This window comes from Parambassis ranga, chromosome 22 (assembly GCF_900634625.1).
Source record: "Parambassis ranga chromosome 22, fParRan2.1, whole genome shotgun sequence".
NCBI classification, from domain to species: Eukaryota; Metazoa; Chordata; class Actinopteri; family Ambassidae; genus Parambassis; species Parambassis ranga.
In genome coordinates this window covers 13,491,248-13,518,221 of record NC_041042.1, presented here as the reverse complement: position 1 = coordinate 13,518,221, position 26,974 = coordinate 13,491,248, and the positions used below count along the sequence as shown (strand labels likewise).

The window sequence follows — 26,974 nt, the reverse complement described above, 5'->3', positions numbered from 1 at the left end:
CGAAAATGGTTGAGGGTTTTGGCTGACTTAAAGAGTGTATTACATCTAGATACACGTCTGTGTACCTGTCTGTTGTTGGCCAGGTTGTAGGGACAGTCCATGAACTGCTGCAGGGTGCAGCCTGACCAGTCAGACCCCTCGTAGCAGGAGGGCAGCTCCTCGGGCGTCGGGGTCCGTCCATCACACATGTGCAGAGAGGTTTTCCACGTGGCTCCCCGCTGCACATGCCTCCACTCACTGAGGTAGCGAGACACGGGGTCCCTCAGCAGAGTGATGTAGTAGAACTTCCTGTTTGTGGGTAGTTAGAAGAGGGGGAGGAGAGTGAAAGAGAGGAGGAGAACATAGAGGGATGGAGAGAAGAGAAGATAAAATGATTACATTAACTGCACAGAAACGACAAACCTAAACAACAAAATCAGGTGTAGTTCTCCTGTTGACCATGTGGTGGCACTGTTTGCAATGGTTTCCTGCAGCATTCTACATCCGACTAATTCAAAGGTAGTTGTCATACTTAGTGCTATATGATTTGCATTTACAAGAAGCAGGTCTGTGATGTACAAAAGAGGTCTGGAAACTGCAAATGAGCAGAAGTAGGAGGAAGAGGAAGAGGAAGGAGGTGAGAGAGAAAGCTGTTTTGTAGGGCAAAGGATCAGGTCAGTGTTCAGGCCACACTGTGCAGGAAAAGAAACTGCTGGCACAAGCACATCTGACTGTGGTCCACACATCTCCATGCTGCAAACATCCTTATGTCTCAGACTCAGGACACACACACACAGCAAACATCCCTTCTCTTGCTTTACACTTGCACCAAGTATTAGGTCTGCCTCTGAGAGATGACTCATCCCACAACTGAGATTTGGATGGGACTGTTGCTGTGATGTGTGTGTGTGTGTGTGTGTGTGTGTGTGTGTGTGTGTAATGTAATGGTGCATAGCACAGTTCAATGTCTCTCCAGAGGGGACACTCCCACCAGAGCGGAGACCTTTCCAGGCCTTCACACTCCAGCTAATTACTGCAGTCTAATCAATCAACACATCCTCATTAACCACGCACACACACATGCATCCTGTGTGTGTGTACGTGTGTGACTATGTGCCTGCAGCGTGCCTGAGAGCGATGGTATGGATTTGTCTGGGCAACAAATGCATGTCAACACACACTGGCACACCCGCTGCCCTTCTCTCCTCGGCTTGCATCACGTCAGAGGAATGTTTGCAGAGAGAATTTTGTGTGCTGACAGGACTCCACGAAATCGGCTGCTTCACACAAGCTGCCTCAAATACCCCCCCCCCCCCCCCCACACACACACACACACACAGTCTGTGGCTTTCATCACTATATCTTTGGCTTCACACTACAAAGCTCACCCGGTGAGAGAAGAGGGGTGGACACAAAGCCCCAAGTGTCACACAAACAGTAGCAGTGCTGCGATATTAAAATCCAGTGGCAACAGGGAGATCCTGAGCAACAAAACAACTGAACCCTAAATCTGGCAACAGCTGAGAGATGGAGCCTCATAAAACAACCAAAGCCGGCAAGAGATCCAGGACAGTAAAACACCTCCAAATTTCATCTGGGAGGGTAGATTCTGTGCAACAAAACAACCACACCCTGAATTTAGCTGCAACATGGGGAGATTCCTGCAAATGAAACAAATCGAGTAGCAGCAGGAGGGATCATCGACAATAAAACTACTAAACCCTCAATCCAGTGGCAGCTGGGAGATCCCAGGCAATGAACCAAACAGACCCAAAATCCGAGGGACAGCGGGGGGAGATCACTGCCATGGAAACAAGTATCTTAACTCTAAATCCCATCAACGTAAACCTAAAATCTCATCGCTATATCACCAAAACCGGGGAAACAGAGGAGAGACAGAGTCAAACTACGGCCTGCAGGAGATACAGGGGTACATTATGGAGATTCCTATGATGACATTATCAGGATTCCTAACACTCCCCACAGTACAGCGTGTGTGTTTGTGCCCATGCTGTGTGTGTGTGTTTCTCAGTAAGAACACGCCTATTAAATCAGTGATGACATTTTCCCCCTCTTGGCTTCTATTCCACTGAAAAACATTGCACTGCTTGGCCCTCGCTACACAGACAGGAAGAGAGAGAACGAGGGAAAGGGTGAGAAACAGAAAGAGAAAAAGTGGAAGCGAGAGAGAGAGAGAGAGAGAGAGAGAGTAGGGGGCGGAAGAGAATTTCAATTAGTTTTCTAATACTGTGAAAGCAGTGAGGGCCCCAAGCCCAAGTGATTTATCAAAGTTATGGCTCCAGCTATAATGAAGGCTCAGGCATATTACTAGGCAAAAATAAATAAATAACACGCAAACAAACACACACACACAGAGGGCGCAACACACGTAGTAACCCACACACACACACGGGTCTACATGCAAACCCAAATAAATGATCTTAAACGGCGTGCCTGCCTGTCGTGTCTGCTGGGTCAGGCAGACGGCAAAAATCGCTGCAGTGGAGACTCTCTCGCCTTAAAGCCTAATGATGTCTGGCCGTGTACTCAGAACCCAAGGTAATAATGTTGCAACCCACACACAGACTACACACACACACACACACACATATTCAGCAAGTCCACTTCCCTCACACACCTCTCTCTGCCTCCGAGGTGACAGAACTGATATTTTTTCCTACAGGTGATTTTGCTGCAGTTGAAGCATATGCACACTTGTCAAATTAACTTCAAAGCTAATATGAAGTGCTCAATCTCTCACTGTGGTGATTTAAGAACATCATTTGCCAGGAATTTGCAGTCTGGAAATGACACCTTGAAGGTTCCTCTTGTAGACTACATTTACGTGCCACACATTTTTCATTTGGTTTCTTCTTTATGACTGCGAGAAAATACAAAATTGCATTCCTCAGTCATCCAACATGTCGACTAATCGGTGAACACTTTATCTCCTATCAGATGGTGGAGTGGGCTGATAAGAAAGCAGGAAGAGGTGTGATGGGGTTCCACACAAGGGCAGTGTTTTGTCTTTCTTTTTTCTCAAAATTACTCATTGAAAGCGAGATGGCCTGCAACACATTTTCATTTTGCTCTCTTTTTCCTCACCATCGCTGACATCCATGTGGTTCGATCCATGTTCGCCGTAGATAAGTGAGGAAAAAGACGCCTGGAAGCCCTTTTCCACCTTGTCAAGACAATAACTAATTCATCATCATGATAACTGAATAAACATCTACAGCTTGAATCACAGCTTCAAATAGCAACACATGTCAGACTCTGCAGTCAAAATGAGAGTACATGTGAGTGTGCTGAGCGTTATCAAGAGGAAACACACTATGCCTCTGTCTGTTATGGTCTCCGAGAGCCTGGAGAAAATGAGTCTATTTCCTGCAGGTCACAAATCACCACTTCTACAACTTCTACCTTCTCTCTTTAACCCCTCTTTGCTTTCTCTTTCAGTCTTTCCCTTCCTGCCGTTCCTCTTCCTTTAGCACATCTTCTGCTGTTGTCTGCCTCTCTAGTTTTGGCTCTAACCAGGAACTGGGTACCATTTTCAGTGAACGCCAACTAACAGAGTCTCCATTTATAGGAGGCAACAACAGGAGCACAAAAAAGTGCACAGAAAATCTTGTAGCTGCAAAAAGATATGAAGTCTGTGTGTCTCAAGAGAGTGTGAAAAGCAGTTTAAATATAAGGTTATAGCTCGTATTATGATTTACACATGCTCATACAAAGCACTCAGACACACAAACGCAGTGATGCCAGCAGCACCCTACTGCGTAAGCCAGCCATGATTTATTAATAGTCCACGGATGTTTGTTGAAACCAGACCCACCCAACAACACAGCTCTTTCCCACCTCTAAAAATGGAATCCGGACTCAATAAGTTTAGAAGTTAAAATATACATATAATTATGAAGAGAAAAACAAAAAACACAAAACTATAAAGACATGTTTGTCCAGTGAAAAGAAGAAGTTCTAACAGACCACGCTAGGATCAGGCATTAGGCACAGCTGTCCACTAAGTGGCTAGATTTTTTGTTTTCTTTTCTAATTGTTTGAACAATATGTTCTTTAGATGCTGGTGTGACAAATCAGCCAATAGAAATGAGGCATCTGCCAGGCATGTCAAACAAATTGGGAGAAAAACCTGATATTGTTTATGCCTCTGAAGATTTCATGCAAGAAGGAATTTCAGGCATGTTTTTCAACAGAAAGGTGGGCTGTTCCAATAATATGAGTCAACGTGGAAAACGTTCTTTAGCTGGAAAAAGGATACACAAGTTCACCCATCAGAACATGCCGGAGACATGCTTGATACATAATGGACTGGAACGTAGTGCGCTACTGTATATCAGTATGTTATCATTATCAATATTCCATCTAAACATTTGACACACGCCACTATGAAAACGAGGGATTAAAATCTGATTGTCCTTGAAAGCCAGCAGGAGTACGGTGTTTATATATGGGTGTGTGTGTTTGTTTGTGTCCAGCTTATCTTCCAGGGAAAGCCCTGGTAGTCTAGGCCCTCCGCACACTGAGACATGGAATGTACCGTCTGTGGATGCACTTAATATCAACCATGTTGGAGAGAGTGTGTGTTTGTGTATGTTTAGAAATGGGAGAGCGAGAGGCGACATGTCAGGACTTGAATCTCGGTAGCAGACTGTCGTTTCCTGTTCTCCGTGTGCCATTACACACGTCATCGTTCGCAGCAACACCCACTCACACAGATTTAAAATCATCATCGGGTTGGACTGCATGCCTTAAACGACACAGTGTGATTTGTTTGGCAGCTGACAGGCATCAAGCTACACACAACCGGACCAGACTGAAATTGCCTCGTTTACATCTCAGTCTCTCTCTGAAAAGGTGACCTGTCAAGTCTAAACTTCACCCCTCCACTCCTACTCCTGTTCTCCTCTCCTCTGCTCACCATCCGTCATCTCATCCCATGTGTGTCCTGTGTGTCTCCTGGTCACTAATGACGCACTGAGACAGACAGAAATAGACCCACTGGTTCAGACAAGCTATCCAAGCGTCTTTCTCTGCCTGGCCTGGCTTACTCTTCCTCTTCCCTCTCTGTTAGCTGATCGATAACAGCCTCAGGACTCAGACAGGCCGCTTTAGTAATTTAGACTTTAAACACAGAGGATGTATGAGGAACAGAGTGGAAAGAAAACAGAGAGTAAGAGCACAGGGAAGTAACAGGAGACAGTGGCGACAGTGTTGGAAGTGAGGGGACATGCAGGGGCCACACTGAAGGCAGAGCAGACATCCAAGAGCATGTGGTTAAATATGAGGACATATGTGGAAATTCTTTGTTCTCTCAGCAAAGAGGAATCAAAGTGTGCCAAGAAGTTCTGGTTTCTGAATATTTTCCTCCACATTTTCTATATATCAAAACATCCTGACTCAGATTTGCAGACTTTTGGATGGACTGGATATGTGCTGATGTGGCAAGGCAAATGTGACTCAGATAAGCAGGCAAATGCTCAGAATGTTAAATTCTGATAAATGTTAAAAAAAAGCTCAGTTCTCCAGAGCAAAGGAAGACAGAGTCAAATTGCTTATTATATCCACTCAAGCAACCTAAAAGATATTTCATTTACAACTAAAAATGACAGAAGGCTGCTCATCACATCGTTCACAATCTGTTTGGAGCCTTACTTTTGATTATAGGAACTTGTGCCTAAAATATTTTATATTAACTGACTATATTATTATATATTAATGATATATTTAGTCATTTACTACACCAATGTACTAAATGGTGGCTGCTTTTTTGTGGACAAAAACAGGCAATTTAAATTTGTCCACTTGTCTTTCAGGGAATTATGATTATCCATTTGTGGTTGTTTTGAGATTATAACACAAAAAATAACACAAAGGCCGCAGTTATTGCAGCTGAAGACAATATACTAATTAATTTATCAGCTAATAGAAAAAAACAACAGTCCGTATTTCTTGGTTAGGACCTAAAAAAAATGCAATAACGCAAAGAAATGTTGCAGAGCCCCTGCAGTCACTAACAAAGTATTCAAAGAGCTCCTCTCTGCATGTAAGGTATTCTTTACAAAACATGCAAGTTGGCAATGCAAGTGGGAGTTGCCGTGCGACCATAACGAAAGGAGCGTGTGAAAACGTAGCTTATGCCATGAGTGCAGAATAACACTAGCTGTATTTTTGCAGCAAAAAAGAAACCTTTCTGTGATTACAAGACAAAGGAGAGGGGCAAACAAGAAGAAGAATGCCTCAGTGTAGCCCACAGCTCACAGAGTTAGACGTTACAGTTCAGAAATGGACAAAAACAAAGACGGGGCATGAGAGAGTGAGGGAGGGTGGGAGACAGGGAAGGGAATCCCCTGAGTGCAAAGCTATGTACAGCAGGAATGTACGGCCGCCTGTTCTCTCATGTAACTTGACTGGCAACAGCCCAGAGAACTGTCTGAGAGTAAGAGAGAGAGTGAGGGAGGAAATAAGATGGATTCGGTGAGAGGGAGATGGGTGGAGGACATGGAGGATTGCACATGTAATCGCAGATCATTTTTCATGTTTTCAAATCAAAGTTATGTGCATCTGATGGAAAGATATGGCCACATATGATACATTGCCAGAAGATACACATTTTTTTAAGAGTCTGAGATTCTGCCTCACCATTTACAGATAAAACTGCATGTTCACGCAACATTTATGAAAGATGATCTGCAACTAGTCTGACAACTGATTGATACTCCAGCTTTAAGCAAAAATGCTCCTGTATTTTGGGCCCTATATTATAATATGTCTGGACATATTAGACATATACCTAATCATGTGACCACAAGAGGGGACATAGCAACGGGAACTTCAACTGACAAAAAACTGTTTTTTAGTTTGATAAAGTACTGTAACAGCCATTTTTTCCCCAAACAGACGTGCCATTGTCTTTAGATTTTTCCAGCTGTTACATAAAATTATATATTTAGCTCCTTTTAATCGACTCATCACTTCAGAAAAATAAATGCTTCCCCCCAAAAAACCTTAGTTTCATCTTTGGTTTTCAAGACAGATGATGACAAATAAGCTATAAATCCAGTTTGCTTTTTGGCTTGCTGCTGCATCCCAAAGCAATAAAGAAGTCATTATTAACTGAATTTGGTACAAAATAGACCACAATAAGAGTATAAAAGGCTGTAAAAAAAACTGCTTTCAGCAACTTTGAGAAATACTGCACCGAAATAAATAAAGTGAAAATGTTTGCTAAGCTGGGGGGGGGGGGGGGGGGGATTCAATAAAACAATCAGCTGTAGTTTCCTGGAGCTGAGAAAAATAATCATGATTGGAAGTGTTAGCACAGTAGTAATAAAAATACAGTAATCAGACTCCTTTTTCATAATCATGCAGCCATTTAGGAAAGGGAACATGAGCCAGAAAGCAAGAGGGATTGAGGTGGAGCTTTAGGTTGTTCAAGGTAACACAAATCATCCTGATATCCCTGTGTGTGTGTGTGTCTGTGTGTGTGTGTGTGTGTGTGTGCATTTATAAATCCCCTCCACCCAGCGTCATGTTCATATGCCTCCTGATACTGAGGTCAAAGCAATCACTTTGCTAAATACGCTGACATATGGCTGTGCTGCACTCACAACACCACACCCAATCCCATCACACACACACACCTGCATGTACTTGCTGTATGTAGTGATGTCAGATTATTGATACGTCCCAATAGTTCACTTACAGCGATGAAAAGAAAAAAGAATGAGGGAGGAGGAGGAGGAAGAAGAAGAAGAGAAGAAGAAGGAGCCATGATGCAGAGTTTGGGGGCAATTAAAAGGCTGGGTAACGAGGCTAATGAGTAGACAGGTGGCCCCATTACAGAGGCAGCCGTGCACACTCATTAACACACTCATACACACAAAACCTCCCCTCTGGCTGGGATTAGTGTGTGCATGAGTGTGTGTGTGTGTGTGTGTATGTATGTGTGTGACACCCCCTGTTTCCCCGTTAATCAGTCGTCACATACGAGACTGGAGGCAACAGGGTGTTTCTGTGAGAGTGCATTGTGTTTGTGTGTGTGTGTGTGACTGGAGGCGAGAGTGTGAAATTGGAGTGATAAGGCAGTTAACATACAAACCTCCCCACCTGCCTTGCGCAGCCTCACAACACACAAACAGAGATAAAACGCTTGTTTTTTTAGTTACATCTGTATATGTGTGTGTGTGTGTGGGAAAAGCAGGGATTTGTTTGTGTGAATAAACAGAATAATAAGATATTGCTGAGTCAGTAGCAGTAGATGTGAGAGGAGACAGAAGCAAGAGCAGGATTTTTCTTTCTTTTGAAGAAAACTCTTTTAAAGGTGGTGTCAAGTGTTTGCCCAGGAAGGAGAAGATAAAAAAAAAATAGAAAATAGGCCGATGCAGCTGTAATTACGCAGACATACTGTCGATAGGAATGGTGATACTTCATCTTTTGCCTCAGCAGTGGCATGCAGCACAAACAAACACAAAACAGTATAGTCACATGAGAATAACTCTCCCGATCCTTGAAAAGTAAAAGAAAAACAATTCTCTTTCTGCACAAAAATCTCTGGCAACCAAGACACAAAGAGAAAGAGCCAGTGACAGAAAGGAGTAGAACATAAAGAGGCAGTGGAGAGGTAAATGCCAGGTGGAAAGTTAAAGGGAAAAAAACAGAAGAGAGAGAGAGCAAGGAGATGGAGGAGCCAAAGACTAGAACAGCCCGGTGACATTTGGGGGATACGTCTGCATATCAATGGAGGCTGTATGGGTAATGGTTGTTATTATCTTTTGACAGAGGTGAGGTGTGGGTGTGGCTCTGTGTGTGTGTTTGGGGGGGGGTGCACACAGCCGGGAGGCCAGTTAGTCCGTCAGTGAGCTAGCCCCGAGGCCTGAGGCTGGATTTACGTCGTCCGGCCCAGGAACCACAGCCTCACCCTGGGGAATAGGAAAGGGGACAATTGGCTCTTTAAAAATGGAGGGAAAGTGTGAAAGGAGAGGAGGGGAGGGGTGCATATAGGGATGTATGCATGTGTGTGTGTGTGTGTGTGTGTGTGTGTATGTGTGTGTGTAGTTAAGGGGTCCTCCAAGCCCAATTAAGCCTGACTGCATGTCGGAGGGCTGTGCCAAACATGCCCCACCTGTTTAGAGAGGGCCAAGGGGCTAATGAGCACTGCCTGGAGAGAGGGAATCGCATGAGCAAGGCACAGAGGAAAACTGGAAAGAAAATTCCAGGGAATTAAAGAATAGGGATGACATTCCCCGGTTTTCGTCCCTGTGCTTGCCCTCTCATTATGCAGCAGCAACTCAGCCACGCAATGTCAGAGGGATTTCACAGCTAAAATTAGCCTTTGTTATCATATGCAATCATACGGTACAGGCGAGATACATGTCACATGGCAAGTTCAAACACACACACACACACACAGAGCCTCCAATCAGCTGAACAGAAACATCCAGCCAAGAAAATGAAAACCAGAAATACTGGGAGAGGCATGAGGGCAGGAAGAACGCAGCATAATGAAATAATAACAGCCAAATATTTTGCAACAGGAGCAACAACAGCATTTGAGACAGAATGCCTCTCTGTGTCGTGTGTGTGTCTGTGTAAGTGTGAGTGAAAGAAGCCTATTGTCTAGCAGTGTAACTCAAGCTCACAGCTCCAGCTTTGCCTCGGACGAGCTGTGAGGCTGCAGCCTCCCTCCTCCTTTCCTTCCTCCTGTCCTCATTTACTCCTTTCTCACTTTCAACCATACTCAGACCTCCTTGACATTTTAAGCAATAAAACAAGAATGCACTTAATAAATAACTGGGAAGTACTGGGATGTACAATATATTTCTGACAAATGTAGTTAGTTACAGCCTGTCAGCTTAGCACGAACAGAAAGACACAGCCATACAGCCCAGTCTGAAGGTCATAAAATCTGCACAGCGGCACCTCTAAAGTTTACTAATTGACATGGCTTTGTCGGATTGGTTTAACTGGTACCACTCAGTCCCCCTAATTAGCACTACAGGAACTACATTATACCGTCATAAGTTTCATTAAAAGTTTACAGGGAACCTGGAAAAAGGTGGGATTTCCACATGTTGCTCATTGGTCAGTTTTTCACTTTATTGGCTTTAGATGGCCTTGTGATTTAAATCTTTTGATTTATAAAGAAAGTTGTTGCTCTGAATGAAAAACTGAGATTCGGTCATATTTTCAGACAGAAACTTTCATCAAATGTGTTGCGTTCAAGGACCACTGGAAAGTTCAAAGTCAGACAATCTGTCCATATAACCAACTCATTTCTTTTAAACCGTTTTGAATCTATTAAACAAACAAAACAAAATCCAACTGTGTGCGATTCATGCAGAATTATTTCCTTTGACCAGCGCCAGACCTTATTGATTGGTCACTGGCCTTATAGCCTGGCTTTGATTGTACAAACATGATGGAGTTTTTCTTATATAACTCCTGTGAAGATGCTGCTTTCCAAAATGTCAAACTGTTCCTTCAATTATCAACTGACCACTGGCTTCAAACAAACATTTACACGTTCAGGTCGACCAGAGCACTGAGGGGGATTCTAATTGCCTATTTGGTTCTTCACAGAACATCACACAAACATAGGCACACTTGCACTCCAAACACACACACAATCAACTGGCAGCTGCTAACCCCGAGATTAAGGCCAGTGTGACAGACGTGATTTCAGGCTACATCTGCGATAAAAAGAGAAAGAGAGCAGAACAAACAAATGCAAAGCAACATGCACCTAACATACACTGAGCAGCAAATTGTTACTGGCTAGTGGAGAGGAAAAAAAGATAAAAAAAAAAAAAAACAAGATGTGAGGAAGAGGAAAAGCAGTGTAGCCACGCACCATCTGTTGGGTGCATATTGACTGTGCATTCAGAGATTTAAAAGGCTGTTAATTGTGCAGAGGATCTAACATCGAGGGCAGGATAAGAAAAGACCTGGAAGTGCTGTTATCAAATGACCTTTTAACAGAAATTTAAAAAAAAAAGAAGAAAAAAGGGGCAGTGGATGGATGAAAGTCCAGGCCCGTTTTGATGTTCCCATCCTTGGCTGAAAGGAAGAAAGGGATTAAAAAAAAACAAAAAAAAAACAGCTGTTGTGTTTACATTGATGCAAGCGGGCTTTTAGTAAAGGACCCTGGCCTTTGGTCAGAGCTAAAATTGAATTAGATCTCCATTTAGCCTGCCACAAACAGCTCTGCTCTTCCAGCACCCATGTTCTCATCTACTCTCAGTTCTGTCTTCCCTTTCCTCTCATCTCTCTCCTTCTTATACCATTACGAATGACACCGACAATAATTGAAAAGCCCGCTCTGTCGGCCACAAAACTTCAAACCTGCTTTTCAACAAGGCATGGGAAAAGGGAGGGGGAGAGATAGAAGACAGTCTGAAAATGAAAAGTGAGGAGGAGTTTTTTTCCTTTTTTGAGGGGGTGGGGCTCTCATTGATATGACAGTTTGATTTTCTAGGCTCTGGTGTGAAGCAGCTTAAGAGGGCATCCCCTTATTATAAGGCCTGTGACATCTAGCCTCTCTAGCTCTTCAGCCCTCTCCCATCCTGCATGTGTGTGTATGTGATTGTAAGCTGGTGCATGTGTAGCTCTAAATACATGTGTTTTTCATGGTGTGTGTGTGTGTGTGTGTGTGTGTCCCAGGCAGACGCTCCCCTGAGTTTCCAATCTCGGATCACATGCAGGGGAATGTGGAGTTAGAGCAGCTGTCGGCCTGGCAGTGCTCCTCGTCAACCAAGCGGGATAGAAACTTACCAAGCATCAACACCCCGACATTCAACACAGCAGAGCACAGGGTACATGCAGGCTGTATGTATGTGCGTGTGTATTTCAGCTTCAGTAGCCACTCATATTGTCAGTAACCATTACGCATTCAGCTGAAGACCCCACCCAGAATGTTTTAGTCAAAATTTAAAAGCAGGACAAAATGTAAACGCTGGAACATTTTTACCTCAATAAATGTGCTAAATTAATTTTGAAGCTGGCAGCCTTAGTCATCTTTTTTTTTTTTTTACAGTGCCTTTCACAATTTGTGCCACCTGGTTGGATTTGGCAAGAAAACACTCATTTGCCTTATAGAACTAGAGCGACGTGAAGGCTGCTGTTCTTCTTTGAGTATTTGGGGCTTTTTTTGTTGGCAAATAATAAAAATGGAAAAACAGCAAGTGAAAGGCTGATTGAAAGAAAAACATACATCACAGCTGACACCCACTCTCTACAATGAAAGTAAACACGGGTCAAAAGGTCAAGGCTGGAGTGCTCTTATAAGAAAGGCAAGAGACATGAAAAGTACCGTGAATGGAATGTTTTAAACAAGATCAGGTGAATGGAAGTGGGTTTGGCAGAAAAAAGACTGAACATTTTACCAAAAAAATTGCCATTTCCAGTTTATATATATGCCCTATTTTAGTTTTAAAGTGCTGAGGTTTGGGAACATGGTAAGAAAACAAAGAAATTTTGAGCACAGTTGAAAGGGAGTGTGCTCCAGTGTAGTTGTGACACCACCTTCAATCATCCCCCCGCTAACTCGTATTTCACACAGAACTATGCCTTTTATCATAATAAGCAAACCACTGTGTGTTTTGGAGCAGATATATTAATGAATGGAATGTCTACACAACAGTAATAGTATCAGAGCATGTGTGAGTTTGTGTGAATTTGTAGCAGCACATCCTACCCTCACCAAAATCAACAATACGAGAATTTGTCTCCTTGGAAGATATCAAAGAATGTGTGGGTGGAGGCTGATATGTAATTATATCCATGTGCCTGGCCAGAAGAAAACACATAGAGGCAAGTGCACAGAGAGAGAGTCAGGGTGAATCCCAGAGAATCCTGAGCAAATCCTCGGATCAGGTGCTGTGACAGAGGGGTTCAGCGAGGGAAGAAAAAGAAGCTAGACTGAGTGTTGGGGTCACAGTTAAGAGTTTGTATGTATATATAGAGTATATATCAGGGCTAAATCTCACAAGAGACCGTGTGCCAAGGGAACAATATACTATGCAAATGAAGCTCCTCCATATGGTGAATCAACTGAGCACACACAACCACATTAAGCTGAACAGCCAAGTGCTTTCTCTCATTTTCATGCTAAATCTGCAAAGCCGTGTAAAAGCTATCTGTGTTCTGTTTGTGATGAGGGAAAACAGAATGAGAACGAGAGATGGAAAGGGAGGGAAGAGGCAGACGCTCAATGCAGAAAATAAGAGAAAACCAGCCAATCTTGTCTTCTGCTCCTCCTGATTAGCATTCAGTAGCAACTGGAGGAAGCAGTTAGCAGTCTGGCCCTTATCAGAGCCTGCTTGCATACCTCCCACGCTGGGTCACCATGCTGAAAGCTCACCGTGTCTTTTTCCCATGTCTTCCCACTGCCTATTATCTGTTAATCCACCCACACTGGTTCATCCCAGAGTAACAGCAAACATTAGTAACTGCTGAAAAAAAGATTGACCTCGAGACAGGATGGGAAAGCTAATCGCTCCAAAAAAGCCTGCAGGACTAGTCTGTTTGTCTAGCCTACGCGTGGCAGCGGGGCTGATCTACCTACACAATGCTTTGGACAGTGACCCTGTGAGTTCACAGCCTGTCCCCAGGGGGAGTGGAGAGGGGACAGAGGCAGAAAGGAAGGAATAGCAGGGATTGGAGAAGTAAAATATAGACTATAGAGGTCATACACGGTTCCTCGTTGAGAACACGCACTGAAGAGGTGCTGCTGGAGCAGAGGGATTTTACCAACCCTGTACTTTATTTTGTAGCATTTAACCTCCAGTGTACTACCAGCAGCTGGCAGGCACTTCAAACTTGCAAACATAAATCCTTGTAAAAGTAAATAAAACCATCTGTAAAGGTTGGAGGTAACCACTGCTCCACAGCTGGGAGTTAAATTCCCCCTAAAACTTTCTCTCTTGATGGTTATACAGTGGTGAATGTTCCACTGGAATGTGTGTGTGTGAGAGTGTGTGTGCGCGCTGGAAGGTAAGCAGTGGTGGAATGATGATCCTGTGATTTCCCTTGGGGCCACATCTGCCCTCGTTGAGCAGGCTGCCTCTAAAAAGCCCAATCTGACATTCCTGGAGCATTCCTGGCGCATTTATCACCCGCTCCAAGACCTCTCCTCAAACCCCCCCACACACACACGCCCCTGCTGTGTGTACCTCTCCCCCTCCACTTCCACTAATGTCTCTGAAGCAGGAATCCAGAAATGTCCAGAATGTCTGCTGTGAGACTTGCCAGATCCAGAGCGTGATTCTTCACTCTCTCTCTCTCTCTCCCTGCAGCACTGGGGTCATTGTTCATCTCTTTCTGTTCATTCCTTATCCATCGCTCACTCTGTCTCTTCTCTCTACCTCTGCAGGGATTTGCAGCTCTCTAATAGAGGCATCTACCATGTCCCACTAACTGCTGGAACAGCTGGAGCTGGGAAGCGTGTGGAGTGCTGCCCATTATGTGTGTGTCTGTGTGCGGTGTGTGATTGGGTGTGCACAGGCGAACATCTGTGCTGAGAGGAGCGATGGGAAATGATGTTGCGAGAGCCAAGCTAGGAATATCTGTCACAGTCTGACATATCAACGCATCTGACTGCATGTACAAAAGAGCATCCGTGGCTGAGCACTAGGGTGATCGCCGACGCCCACCCGACACTGCATTGGCGTTTTTGTTTTGTTTTGGGTTTTTTTTTTTTTAAATCACATGCCATAAATCACCCATCTTTTAATTGTCACCCCACTTCAATGGTCTAGGACAATCTGCTTCTTGACAACCAGCCCATATAACTGACAAACGGTGCCTTCGACAACCGTCGTCCTGGGTAACCAGGGCGTTTATCAGGGGCACCCATCCCTTTTGGAGTGTTTTCAGCTTGGCAAAGCACTGAAAGTTTGATAAGGTGAAGGTGGGCATGGAGCTCCATATTTAGCCACTGCTGTCAAACGCTGATTTAGTTCTGCAGGTAATTGCACAGTCACAACGAGGCTGGCAGGGAGTGAGTTAGAGGGTGTGAGCAGGGGAAGCAGAGGAGAGGGTGGGGGGTAGGCTAAATTATGCTGAATAGCACTGCAGTGATATCCCCTTTGCTGTTGAAACAATGCATCGCCGCCAACTACTTTTCATTGAGACAGCAGCATCAAAGCAAGAATAATGGATCCTTACAGAAACCTCAGCTCGATAGTTGGAGAAACAAAGCTCTCATTGTAATCTCAGGCTCTCTGCCTCCTCTAGAGCATTCATCCCAGTGTTAATCCTTTTCACATTACTTTAACTCTACTGTAGGCCATTAGATGAAGAGAATTAGAATTCTACTGTAGGTTCCTAATCTGTTCCATTTCATTCTGCTCCCTTGTTCAATCAGCACTTGGCAGCAGAATAAAGAAAACACAAAGAGATCTACAAAGAACTTAAAAGACAGATGCATCAGAGCCTGGTAACGTGACACAAACTCTTGCTTGTGTATCGAATATCAAACAATCCCACATCATAGCACACATTTTGAAGCTTGACGCAATGACACTTGCAGCAATGAGATAATATGCTAACAATTTAGGTGAAAGAAACATCTGTGTTCAAATCAAGGTCATCACGAGGTCTCTCTCAGGTTTTGATTTGTTTTTGTCCACGGCAGTTTCCAAGGTGGAACGTAAACTTGGGCAAAAACACTCGTCTTCTGACGAGTTCCATGTGACATTTCATAAGGTTAAATCAAATAAAGTTTAATGTTATCACCAAAATGAGTTTCATGGTGCAGAGAATAGACAAAGATATGTAAAAGTAATATGTTTAAAGACTGCAGAGCAGCTACTTTTGGGTGTTTCAAAGATTTTTAAAAGATTCATTACGCAGAACTGTTTCCATCAAATGAACTTTTCATATTTAATGAAAGGCACTACTGACTGCCTACCTAGTAATTCCTGTTGCAGAACCGAGTTAAGCAACAGGCATCAAGGTCACTGTCAATGTAAAACAAATATCAAACCCAGGCTTCAAAAAACAAAGACATGGATTTACCATTAACTCCCAAAGAAATAGAGCCTTTGCACCCTGTGCTTTGGAAATCAGAAAAACAAATCTTCCAGTGATGGAATTGATTCATCCTCCAACCATCACATGTAATATAACCGATCGTCTATAATGTACGGTAGACGTTCTGACCATGAGGTTGCACAGAAGTGACCACAAATACAATGCTACAGGATGCTATCGACTGCAGATCCATACCTGTCGGGCTGGAAGTAGCCCTGTGGGGAAAAAGGGCCAGCTGGAAAAATAGATTTGGGCGCTGTGATGTTAAGAGTCTTCCAGGCCCCAGGGGGCTTCGGTGATGATCATGATTGTAATGAATTTTACAGGGTTTTCCACATCTGCTGTGGGACACAGCGCACAAGACTGAATCTCATTGCTGAGGCAGTGCTCATGGTTTTGTTTTCACAGCATGGGGGTGGAAGAGACTACAGGGTGAGCGTGTGTGCAAAGAGAATACTGAGACGTATTAAAAATAAAAAGCCAACAGGGCTGTAACAGATAAGAGTGTCCCAGTTTGTGTCAGACTGACTGATGTTCAAAAACTTCTCAAATTAAGGACAGGATGTGCAAATAAGTCTTCTTAATTTGACTGAAAGAAAATAAAGACCTAGCTTGTCTTAGAAAAAAGTTAATGAACAGTAGTTAAATAAAAACAGTCTGGCAAGAGGAAATTAAGAAATAGCTGCTAGAAGATTAATTTTGGCTTCATTAATGTACAGCTGAGAGGATCAGCAATTAGACAGGGAATGTAGAAGAGCAGCATAAAGTGAAATCGATCACCAAGCTGCAAGGACAATTCAGGTTCAGCAGCAGACATTTAGTCTGAGAATTCAAGATTACTTGTCTGTGCTGGATGACCACATTACTAATCACCCCTGCAGGAGACGTTTAAAAAGCTCTAAACTATCACGCAGCGCGAAGCCTTTGAGCCACTGGTGTCCATTAGGGCGATTATTAAGGTATTCTAAGAGTTCTCCAGGGGTAACGGTAAGTCCGTCTCTGAGGCTGCCAGGTATAGCCCAAGGCCTGCAGATGGATATTTTGTGTTGATGTGCGATACCTCTAAAGATATCTGGGGCTTTGTACAAGGACACCTCAGCCATGTGGACGCCTGCCTTCCAGGGGGAACATGGACAAAGGCCTTCCAACTGAAGGACAGTCCTCTCATTTGTTTGCGTGTGGGCAGTTATGCTTTGCAGGATGGCTTCTGTACTCGACAGGCCTGGATTTATTAATCCTCTTTATACATGGTAATTCATGCTTAGTGTATAGAGACTGGAAAATAAGGGTCATTCTTTGGAATAGAAAACAGATGTAAGCAATGTTGCCAATACACAGTGTTCCCACAAGCTAAAGGTGAAATAAAAAAGTTTAAGTAAATCAATAGCAAGTACTTTTTTAGCACTGCAGAATAAAGGCAGGCAGCTTTTAATTCCTTTTTTAAAGTTACAGCTTCTATCATTGTTAATACTTCGTCTCTGTGAAACAAGTAGTGTCTTTGTTTTGGACTGCTGATTAGACAATACAACCAGTCTTGTTTGATGGTGTTCCATTTTTACCGGAGACGTTCATTAAGCTGATGTAAAATAAAAAAAACATTTTGTTCTAATGCAGAGTAAACACCTCAGTGGACTCAAGAGGATATTGGGGTGGGGGGTGGGGGTGGCCATTTTTGTTGATTTAATCGAAAGATAAGTCCAAGATGGTGTATTGCTGTGTTGTTTGTTATTTTGGCTCCGTCCCACCTTGAAGCTACGCTCCCACATGTATGTATAAAACAATTTCAGAGCTTCCTTTCTTTGGAGCGGGGAATGTTAATCAAATTTCATGTTGGGCAAACCCCTACGGTACCAAGAACTCTCTGTGAGAAGGGTGACCGGTGCTGTGAAAAACCCCAAGCTGTATTAGATCATCTGTTTGTGAAATGCTATGTGCACTCTTGTTTTGACTCTCTGTACAACTCAGTATAAACAATCTTGCAAAAAACCCGTTTATCTTTAGATGATCAGATTCATCCATTTTGACCTGCAGGGTTCTGAGTTGATGGATAATGATGGTGTCTAGCTAATCACCATCATGTTCTTCCTCTTTGTTGTTCTGCTGTATCTGGACTCACTTCCCCACCCTGAGGAGAAACGATTTGCTGCCGTTCCCTTTTAGACGAAAAACAACTTCCACAAAAACAGACGAGACGATTCTATGGTAGTAAACATTAAGTCTTAACTGAGATTTGCCTTCGTCATTGTTATTTCTTTAGACAAAGTTCCTCTGCTTACTGTCAATTGTCGTACACTGACAGGAAGACAAGAAGTCTCTGCCAGGGTAAAGGCCTGAAATAACAAGATGGAATCTAAGGAACAATTAAATCATGTTTTCTTATTAGGGCATAACACACAGAACACAATTTAGGCCAGCCTAACATTTTCTATGACTCTGTCTGCCTGACAGTGTTTGGACACCAAACAAGGTTGTGGTGAAATTCACAGAACTCACTAGTGGAAAAAAAAGAAAATCCTCCCTAAAAACCCACGCTGATACCCGTAGGTCTTTCTGGCTCCCAGACACATGCAGGCACAGAGTGAGCCAGCTCTGATCTAGTCTGATGCACTCCAACACCAACCCCACCATGCAGCGGAGGTCAAGGACACCCCAGCGCAACCTCCACCTGTCAGCGAAGGTCGGCAGGGGAGGGATTACGGCGCAACGCAGGGGGACAGATTAAGGGGTGACACAAACAGAGATCTGGAGTGCCAATCTGCTGAGCAGTAGGGGACCACTGCACTTTTTTTTTTTTTTTTTTTTTTTTAATAGAGGTGGATAAGAAGTGGTCCATGTCACACGCACAAGCTAAAACACAAACAGGCACATGCTCAAACAATTACCTTATTGTTAGATATGTAATTTAATTTGAACCCTTCCTCTCTGTGATGTCCAAGCCTGTTACCTCTCCAAACAGCCCTGAGTCATGACAAAGTGATGCTGATACAAACCCTGCTAACTTAGCTTTAATGTGCTTTAGTCTGAAGGCATTGCAGAAAGTAATAAGTCTTGGGGCCTAGATGTGGCGTCTGTGCTCTCAGGTTTTCGAGTACACTGCCTGAGGAGCTTAGGCTGAGAAAATGACTACCAGGTTTGGGTTCACTTATTAAAAAAAATGTACTTTCACAGGAAAGCTTTCACATTTCCTTATTATGGTTGGATTTTTTTGCACATAATTCTCCTGCAGTCTTTTAATTCACACCTTGCACTTTCTTCTCATTATACTATTAATCACAATCACAATTCCATACTGTTTTGTAAAGCTCTTAACAGGTTTCTTGAAAACAAGCTGTAAGTGTGAAGTTTACTGTAATTTAAGTCCTCCACCTGAAGCAATTGTCCAAATTGGAATTCATGAATATGTTAGGAAACATTTTATTTCACCTCTGCTGCTATCTGGCAGCTTAAGCGAGGCAAAGAGCACAATCAGTGCAGGGTAACAGGGCATTAATGCCAGTTGTTGTAGGGGAGTGTAACTACTTTCATTAGAGGGTGATTGTGTGTCTAAATGCTGACGTCAGTGGAAAATGTGCACTATACACACACTTACCATTTGCCACTCGGGGAATGTGAGGTTGTTGCTGTTGGAAACTGTTTAAGTTAAACACACAGAGGAGAACGAAATCCAGATGAGCTAATAATGCTCTTTGAAAATTTGCACATGTGCATAAGTGAGCATTACACATGCACACTCACAAACACACTCTCACACCGCCTGTCCCGTGACTCGTTGTGTCCAGCGCCCTTATCATCCAGGACATCCAGCTTTCAACAGGCCCTCATATTCCCTCTCCGTCTTTCTCATAGCTCCTTGTGCTTCTCCTCCATCTCCCTCCCACTGTTTGCAACCATTCAGAAAAGCAAAATGTGAAAAACATGCTCGCCTCCAAACACTGATTTAATTAGCTGATTTAATTAACTGATTACCAAACTTCTATCTCAATGCTACAAACGGCAGCCAGCATTATTAGTCTTTATAGCAATGCTGCTGCACTTCCCACTCACTGCTGAAGCTGTTGCACTGAAGGAGACAGGACAGCTGCCCTACTTACACACTCTGTGTGTACAATCAAACCACTGTAACATTCAAATGCTCCTACCATGATATATACTAAGTGTACCAAGTGAGTCTGTGCACACCCACACACACTGGCCCATCAGTGCTCCTCATGTCCGATGGGACAGATGTAGTGAAAAAATAAAAACACACTTTGGTTCGGAAACTGTCCCAGTGGTGCCCATGAGATGTCACTTCTCCTGCTGCGATTAATGCTGCGACGGTGTGTGTGTGTGTGTGTCCGTCTCAAGTCTGTCATGCTTCTCTAACAAAGGAGAGAGGGTCCCAGTTAAATTAGCAAGTTTCATTCCATCAATGTTCATCATTATTTCATGGACTCCTAAATATTTTATGTACCGTGAGTGTGAGTGTGTGTGTGTGTGTGTATGTATAAGGAGTTTGTGTAGGAATGCCTACATTGCTTTGTGTATGGCGTGTGCACATATGTGTTTATGACTCTGCAGCTCTCCATTCTGTGTGTGTGTGTGTGTGTACTGGGACATTAAGTATTAACTGAGCTGGGGGGCTCAGAGATGAACGTCCCGGTCTTCTACTATCCCAGCATGCTCCGCTGCTCTCCTGTCTCGCCTTTCCAGGATAGGAGCCTGGGGAGCTGTCAAGATGTACTGCACCGCTTTCTGTGTGTGCGTGAGTTAAAAGTGTGTGTGTGTGTGTTTGAGCGCATGCATTGTCTGAAAATGGGAGGCGACTCATGCAAAACCCAGATGAGTTAATAATGCTGTTTGAGAATCCCTCTTCAAACACTCACACACATTCTCAGAGCGACAAGTGCATGCTTGCACACACACACACACACACACACAAAGGCAAACAGGCACACATGGGACCCTGCCTCACTCCCTCCCTGCATGACATGTTCTTGTCTGTCCCCTCCTATTCCCTCGTCCTTTCATTTCACAGGCAGCGGGAAAAAAAAGAGAAAGGCGGAAAACACAGAAGAAAAGACAGATTGAGGAGAGAGACGAGAGAAAGGAAGGAATGCCGCTGACATAAAGCAGGTGTCGCCAGTAAATTTCTAGATTGCCTTCCCATTCTCTCAATCCTACTTCTTTACCTCACCAGCCCTCTCTGTTCCCGCTTCATTCATTCTCCCCTTATCTGGGTCATCCTTTCTTCTGTCTCCCTACGGGTGTACAGTAGGTACAGAACAAGGCAAGAAAACAAAATTAAGAAAGCATGTGTGAGAAAACAGAAGCTTCTGACAAAATGTCTGTAAAAGAGAGTCCAGCAGCCCCCCACCCACAAAGTCTCCACCGCTCCCATCATTGACTGTTCTTTAACCAACTCCACATGCCGAGACAATTAAATATCTTTGAGGCTGTGTTCTGTTTGCCAGCCTGGAAAGAGCAGAGAGCATTCTGGCTGGTGCAATGGTTTTGGCTGTTTTTGTTTGTTTGCCTTCTGGTTAGTTATAGGGAAAAAAACGAAGAAAGTGCCAGGGTGCAGTTCCAAACCAGTCCAGACTCTTATATTTAGTGTAATTACATAGCCTTTTAATACCAGAGGGAAGTTGACCTTTGACCTGTTGAATATAAAATGTCACAATTTTACCTAATTAGACATTTATGTGCAATTGTGTCATTATTTTTATGGTAAATTGTGTATTTGAGGTTTGAACTGTGGCCAAAAATGGTTTTCTAAGGTCATAGGGACCTTTGTCTAATCAATTCATCCTTTTAGTCTAAGAGAATGTTTGTGCCAAATGTGAAGAAATTCCCCTAAGCCATTCCTGAGATATTACATTTACAAGACGGACGGACCACCACAGGTCTACGGCCAAAGGAGAAGGAAAAAAAAAAACACGCTCGGAGTTTTCATGTCAACATTAGTGGACCGAAAAAGAAAACAGCCCAGTGAAGTCTGATGCACCAGTGACCGGGGGAGAGACACATGCACACACTCTAACCACGGAGCTGATATGACACACAGTTAGATGTGCAGGAGGAAGTGAGGTGCTCAGCTGGAAACACAGATTTTCGACAGATTGTAAACTGAAGACCAGGGGAGAGACGGAGGGGGGGAAAGGAGAAGAAGAAGATGGTAAATGGAAGAAAAAATTGGACAAAACAGATGAGTGGGTGGTGAAACGTGGAGAAACACCTTCCCTGACTGCACCAGAGAGTTCCACAGAACAATACACACATTTATACACACACACACACACACAGGTTCGTACAGGTGCTCATTCTGAGTTTGGCTTCACTGCAAAGAAGAGATAAGGGACTGGAGAGAGAGGATGGCAGAAAAAAAGGGAACAAGAGGGGATGGATAGAATACAGAATGATGGGAAATTAGAGAAGAGGTGCTTCAGAGACAAGGGAGATCACAAGAGACAGCTCAGGGAAAACAACATCCTGCAGGTGATGACACACAGACTACACAATGTTCACACTTATAAAGAAATTGCACGAAAACTAGTCCCGCAGGCTGCATGAATGGAAGGAAGGAAGAGGCCAATCCCATCTGGGATAGCAGAACTGTCCCAGCAGACACACACACACACACACACACACACACACAGAAGAGGAACAAACACAAAGACCTTCAGCCCTTCAAAGTTGAGTTAACCTTTAACTACTTTAGTAAATCAACACACAAGGAGCATGTGTGTGATTGCAACTGCATGTGAGACAAACAGAGTGTGTGCGTGTGAGACAATCTCTTGTCCTTGTGTCACTCAGGGACAAGAGACTGTGCTTGTGTGTGGAAAGCCACAAGGGCAGTACACATTGTTTGGTTAACAAACCAGCAGTACACAACTTGTGACAAGGGAGCTGATTTACACAAACACACAAAAGAGGTCAGATAAAAAGTCATACCTGCTCCAGAAGAGGCCCATTTGAAGAAGATGATGGGATGCCATGGAAAAAAAGAGAGAGAAGACAGATAAGATAAATGGAGGTTTGCATAGACGTAAGGACAACATGTCCTAAGAACAGAGTGACACAGTGTAAACATGAGACAACTACATATAATACATATATAATCGGATATATAGTACATATAATCCAAAAGCAATCACACTGTATGAAATCAATAGTTCAAAATGCAACTACTTGGCTCATTTCAGGGATGCAGACGACTGACTGACAAGTGTGGGGAAAAAATGAACCACAACCAGGGGCAGACTGCAAGACAGACAGGAAGGAAGGCAAGTAGGAAGGACAAATTGATAGGTGGATGACCTATTTATTTGACAAAAGGAGTGGCAGGCAGGCCAGCAAACAGACAGGTAGACAGATGTATAAATTGGGAAAAGAGAGGAGATGGACAAGTAGACACACAGATATGTTGAAACCGACAGGAGCAACATGCCAAAAGCTTGGGATTTGTGCAGCCATGAGGACAGGAAGGCCTGACACCTCATTATAAATGAATGAGAGACGCATGCTCAAAGAGGCTGACACCCAGGGGAGGAACACAAACACACAGCGAGAAGTTCCCTCCCTGGAGTAGGTAACCAGATGGTCTTTCTCCAGATCTTCTGCTGGTGAAGGCTAAAGCTTCAGAAGGCTGTCCAATTTGGACACACACTCTCCTCACAAACAGGTATGTTCGGATGGAGTCAAACAGAAGGACAGGAAAAATTACGAGAGATGGTGGAAAAAAAAACAAAGAGAGAGAGAGAAAGTGTGAAAAGGGAAGAGAGAGCAGGCGGATGTGTGTGTGCCAGTGCCTGAAATAAGCCTGATGGCAGCTGTCGGCTTCTATCTGATGGAAGGGAGGAGAAGAGCAGGCGAGAGAGAGAGAGAGGGAGACACACACAGAGGAGACGCAGAGAGGGACAGGGAGAGATGAAGAGATGACAGAGTGAGCACAGGTAAGAAATGGAGAGAAACACTGCAGGAGCTGAAGAGAAAGAGAGATGAGAAGATAGAGATAGCATCTCTTATTCCACAGGGATCACATCCCGTTCTACACACCCGCAGAATTCGGCACTGTCAGAAACCATATGTGAGCGTGAGCGTGCTTTCACTTGTTAGGTGGGCGCGAGACACGAGTCACTTTCACCTCAAAGTTAAATTAATCAAAAGGAAATGTGGCAAAGTTGACAGCAAACGTGTGTAAGGTCATACATATGTATTACGGCATTAAAATGCAACATTACTATCAAGCTAAAACACTCAAACTCAAGCACGAAGATCTGTGGGAGACAAGAGCTGAGAACGAATGACATGTTGTAACCTCAACTTTGTGACTCTGTGAGGCACAGAGGGGATGGTGACGGGGTTTGAAGCAGCTAATGATGTACTTCTCTTTCTTCTACTTCTATTACAACTTGGCTTTTTATTGACAACCAATAGTAGCCATCTGATATTCACTTATACAGATGAGTGTGCCATGTATTTTTGCAGAAAATCATGTTGTTCCTGCAGATCAATTAACATAATAATATAGGTACATTCATTTTGTAGAGGAGTAGAATGTCTTTCCAGCAACTCTGCAATCAAATACTCACTTTCCCAAACAGATTAAAACTAGGAACTTATAGCAGGTACCTTCAAAAGTACCGTCACCATATTTTTTATGAACATTCTGACTGGTACAGTGATAAAATCTAGTAGCTACACTTCCTTCCAACAGCTGAACAATCACGAAGCATCAGTATCTGCAGCGGATGTGGATTCCACTTCTTTTAGAAATGTAGCCTGGTGTGGTCCTAATGTAACAACGCAAAGGATTATCCCACAATTTATAAAATGCGATTCAGAATAATTAACTCATCCCATTCTATTCAATTTCTCGGTTTTACAATACGGTTAGTTCAAGCACTAATTGAAACATCATGAACATTTGCTGGCAACGTTTCCGTCTCATCTGCACGGCGGCTCAGCGTGTTTGTGTAGTAAAGACGGATGGCAGTGAGATTCCAAACCTCCCTCCAGACGATTCTCACACAGCGAGACGCATCGAGCACGCCCCCTCAACAAGGTCCTGGTCTGATTGTTTTGGTCCCAAGTGAAATTAAACAGCCCACTTTCTTGTATGGCCCAATAAACTGAAAAGCACTTTCAGTTTGGGAAAAAAAGCTACTTCAACTGATTTAGTTGTACAAAAAAAAAAAAAACCTGCATAAGCTTGGCATTCCACGCCGGTGTAGTGACCCGAGAAATACAGCAATCACTGTGAAATGTTTAAAATAAGTTGCTGAGGGAAGATTAACGTAAGTGAATTCAGCCTTCAAAATAAAATAGCAGGACAAAGTAGCTCCTTTGCATTTCCACTTCACCACTACACTCTGCATCACCATAAGACAGTTTTACAATCACTTTGTCCCTTAATGGATTTTTTTTGGCCACCTAGGGACAGTGGATATAATTGTTATTGTAAAATATTCACAGTAATAGTTTTAATTAATCATTTGTATTGCATTATTTGAGTGTGCCCCTGCCTATTCTGAGAACTTGACAATCTAAAAAAACATTATGCAAATAGGTTGCATTAAAAATGCACTCCCTAGCTAGCCTGCACAGCGCCTGAGAACAAGCGTGAGGAAGAGGAGGCGGAACTCCTACTTTACTACATCATTTTGATGAGTTGAATACTTTTACTCTGATCGCTACACAGACACACCGACTTTTCAAGCCGTGCACAGTCTGTCCATCACCGAGGCTTAATGAGCACATACCTGCCTGAGAGGGAGGCGGAGGCTAAGAGGAGGTGGAGGTTTCTCAGTAGAGTAAGCGTCAGTGTTTGTGTTGTTATTCAATGAGACGGATGCCTCAGTTACATGGTTCCTCTTCATCTTGTGTGCTCTTATAATCTCTGGAAAATGTGCTAGTTTGGTTAATTAGCAATGCTAGCGATGCTGCATTGTTAATTCATGTTGATCCTATAGCGATAAATATTAAAGGATAGATGGATAATTCGTTGATAAGAAAGGCTGCTCCGCTGCATGTTATGGTAAATGTGAGGATGTATTTCTAGTATAGGCTGGAAACCGTTACTGGTATGTTTGAGCTTTGTGCAAAAGGGAGAATAACTTATTTTAAATCCACAGAGCCTGCTGGCTGTTTGACTGTAGTTATTATTACTGCTTCAAGAAATTTGTTTAAGTAAAATGACGGTTCTGTTGCTCTACACCACTCCCTCCATCTACATAAGTAAAGAGCCTGAGACCTGTCTGATGTTCTTCTCTGTGTTAGTGAAGGTATTGGTTTGCTAGGTTTTGATCATAAGGCAGTTCGTTTGAAAAGAGGTTTAGCCGCCAGCTAACCATCCGACAACAATGTTGTAAAAGTGAAACCCACTCTGGAGAGGCACACAGTCACAAAGAATAAATTCTTTACTTTTGAACTGGACTGAAAACAAGCTTCTCATACCTACAGCCTTACAATCTCAGATCTGCTTCTGTAATGGGCCTGCAGTATGAATCATGTAACAAGACAATTCAATACCGACTATTTTTAACTGTATAGTGGCTGTATAGTGCTTTAAAGCAAAGACTCTTTATAGTTTCCTGAAGAATTGTCTGACCAGCAAACCAAAGACTCATACTGGCGAAAATCCTAAACCCTCACCTCTCCTCTCACACAGCTGCAATTTTGATTTATGCATTGTGTAATATTTTTAAGCCGTGGAATTTTAATTTGGGTCAAAAAGCCAATGTGCGCAATTCAGACGAGAGCAAAAAAATAAAATGATGTTTTTGTCAATACTGCAAAAGCCTTCTTTCTCACCCCGAGGCTATCGCTGCCCTGAAATATTATTACACAGCCTTCTTTAATACAAATATGAAAAGCACAAAATGTTTTAAATAAGCTCCACGGATGACACATTTTAGCTGCTTAGTGATATACAACCAACCTCCTGCCAAAAGCTAACCGA

General features: G+C 43.3%; 1 protein-coding gene across 1 annotated transcript in view; it reads right to left on the bottom strand.

Annotated features, from left to right (window-relative positions):
• The window catches only part of hs6st1a (heparan sulfate 6-O-sulfotransferase 1a), a 48,855-nt gene that overhangs the window by 7,258 nt on the left and 14,623 nt on the right, over nt 1–26,974 (bottom strand). Inside the window, exon 2 of the mRNA XM_028395137.1 lies at nt 66–288. Coding sequence (XP_028250938.1) covers nt 66–288 — 223 coding nt within the window. The remainder of the gene's footprint in view (nt 1–65; nt 289–26,974) is intronic.